General features: G+C 34.1%; 1 protein-coding gene and 1 long non-coding RNA gene across 2 annotated transcripts in view; one reads left to right on the top strand and one right to left on the bottom strand.

Moving 5' to 3' along the window:
* LOC116686223 (uncharacterized) overlaps positions 1 to 2,710 on the bottom strand; it is a 13,804-nt gene that overhangs the window by 1,855 nt on the left and 9,239 nt on the right. The gene's annotated exons all lie outside the window — the stretch shown is intronic.
* The window catches only part of LOC116686221 (MAGUK p55 subfamily member 4), a gene marked incomplete at its 5' end in the record, with an annotated part of 44,133 nt that overhangs the window by 37,241 nt on the left and 4,182 nt on the right, over positions 1 to 2,710 (top strand). Inside the window, 1 exon segment of the mRNA XM_032511200.1 lies at positions 646 to 780. Coding sequence (XP_032367091.1) covers positions 646 to 780 — 135 coding nt within the window.

The raw sequence follows: 2,710 nt of genomic DNA, 5'->3' as shown, positions 1-2,710 counted from the left end.
TGAATTATCTGTATCCGGATCCGTACTCGGACTGGGCGGGCCTAACCCGGAAGTGGTCAGATTTAACCCGGAAGTGGGTCGGGTTGTCATGTCATGTCATGTAATGAACAAGAGTTTTCATACTCAATATAACTTTATTTTTTTAACTTTAAATTTTTTTTATGATCAGTGTGATTTTTGTTTTTGGTTCTTTTTTCTTTACAGCATTATACTGTAAAAATCATATACAGTAGTATTACTATGAAATCACAGACATTATACAGACATTATACAAGCTTGTCAACATGACAACATCACAGTAGTCTAAGTATTACAGTTAAAATCACAGTAGTCAAAGCACTACTGTAAAAAAAATCACAATATAGCCACTATAGTACTGTAAATAGTAAAGTAATCTATTGTATTTTTACTTTTTTATCTTATGATGTATTTAATTGTTTTGTATTTTACAATGAATACCTAAAATACTGTAAATGGAAGTACGGTACCTTTACTGTAAAAAGAATTCACATTAACTTGCTGGACAATTGTTACTGTAAGTTACTGTAAATTTGACGTTGAATTTCTTACAGTGTACCGGATAAGCGGATGAAGATGGATAGATGGATTACACATTAATCCCAGATGTGTTTCTTTTATCATCAGAGTATCCAGTCGCTGCGGACAAAGAAACTGAAGCCCTACGTGATCTTCATCAAAGCGCCGAGTCCGGACAGACTGAGACAAACCCGGAGAGAAGCCCGAATCCTCACCAACTGCACCATCAACAGAGCCTTCACAGTAGGATCTTGCCTTCAATATAACTCTATGAACAGAGATTAAAAAACAATAGAGTCCAAACACCATGTCAGACACATTTTGTCCCTTTTTTCCACACTTTCAACGCTTTTTTTTCAATGTTCGTCACTTTGTTTATTAGCAAACATTCCTGTACAGCCAAAGTCTTCTATATTCATCCATTTCCCCGAGCTTCTCTCAGACAGAAATCCACACTGAAAACGTCCAACCTTTATAGCTGAATACATCAACATCAAACAATCACTTAGTCGTCACAAAGTTGACATTACTTTTACGGTGAAATTTTTTTTTTCAAACGTTCTCCATATTTTTTGACACCTTGTTCATCGTTTTTGATGCTTTTTTGTTGCTTTTGTCATTTTTTCTGATGTTTTTTTTGCTTTTTCTGATGTTTTTATAGTTTTTTTTCTAAGTTTGTAGTGTCTTTTCCTTACATATTTGTTTCATTTGGACTGCCAACGCGCCTAGCATTCCCCTTTCCAAATCTTTTAGTTAAGTTTTGCGTTTTGTGAATTTATTAGCAAACATTCCGGTACAGCCATAGTCTTCTATATTCATCCAATCATTTCCCAGAGCTTCTCTCAGACAGAAATCCACATTGAACACGTCCACCTTTCCAACCTTTGTAGTTCAATACAGTGTACATCAACATCAATAACTATAATAATATAGAAACCTAAACATTAGCAAATACAAAAAACTCAAAATAACCTTTAATTAGCTTCGGCTCCCACACACCACATGTTTTATTTTACATCTGAAATTGTTTCAGAATGAATGTCTGGTGGAGAAGGTAGGGGGTTGCTGAGAGCTACTGTATTTTAACTTAACCCTCATTGTCCCCGGGTAAAATTTGACCCATTTCCAAGTTTCTATATAAAAAATATAGGTATCTTTTAACTAAATTGCCCAAAAGTATCATGGATGGTTTCACACAAGACACAGGCCGTGATTATCAATTAACATACGGTCCTCTATAATAATTCATAATTTCTAGGGTTTTTTTAAGTCAAAAAGTAGGTATAATTTATTATGAATGAGCTTTATTGAGCATGAAGCTCAAAAACAAGTGCAATACCAGTTGTATGTATATGGCTTTTCCCCCAAAGTATAAATATAACCAATTTACACACATCAAAGAATGTACACATGAGTTTTCATACATTTACGTGGGCATTTAAATGTCTGATTAGAGGAGACGGGTATGGCTGCAGCCTGGAGCGTCCAATGTCATGCCGTCCTGTCTCATGCCGAGGTGTGTCCATCAGTAAATTCAGAGGGTCAAAAATACAAAATTGCGAATAATTTTCCAGATGGAGTCATGGGGAAAATTCGTGACCACGTTTGTTGCAATCAATTGAAAAATTTTAAAAACGGTAAAGTAACAATTGCCATACATATAGTTTTCTCATTTCTGAATGTTAATGTTGTGTTATTCCCTGATATTAATATTGTTTTCACACTTCACTGGGACATTCCTGCAATTACAATTGCTTATCAGCATTCCGAGAGGGCAGGAGACGGGAGAGGCTCCAAGTTAAGCCATAGAAGGATTTTTCTTAGAGATATTTTTTAAATATTTAAAAAAACACCAAACATTTCAAGTATTTTATTCATTAGCATGATAGTTGAAGCTTTTACTTTAAAAACTAAGAGAGATATTGTTTAAAGTATTTTATTCCAGATGTAAGCTTTTATTTTGAAAAGTAGAAGCTCAATGATGGCACCAGGTGGGATGGCAGAAGGATTTTTTTAGTTTGCCTATAATCTGCATTTATTATATAGACGGATATATATTTTAAGTGTTTTATTCATCAGTATGATAATGTAAGATGAGATTTATTTTGTGAATATTTAGTTAACAAAAGACCATTTGTAGGGTTACTGAAATAAGTCACATATTTCCATCAAT

The sequence above is a fragment of the Etheostoma spectabile genome, unplaced genomic scaffold (assembly GCF_008692095.1).
Source record: "Etheostoma spectabile isolate EspeVRDwgs_2016 unplaced genomic scaffold, UIUC_Espe_1.0 scaffold333, whole genome shotgun sequence".
NCBI classification, from domain to species: Eukaryota; Metazoa; Chordata; class Actinopteri; order Perciformes; family Percidae; genus Etheostoma; species Etheostoma spectabile.
This window is presented reverse-complemented; position numbering and strand designations above follow the sequence as displayed.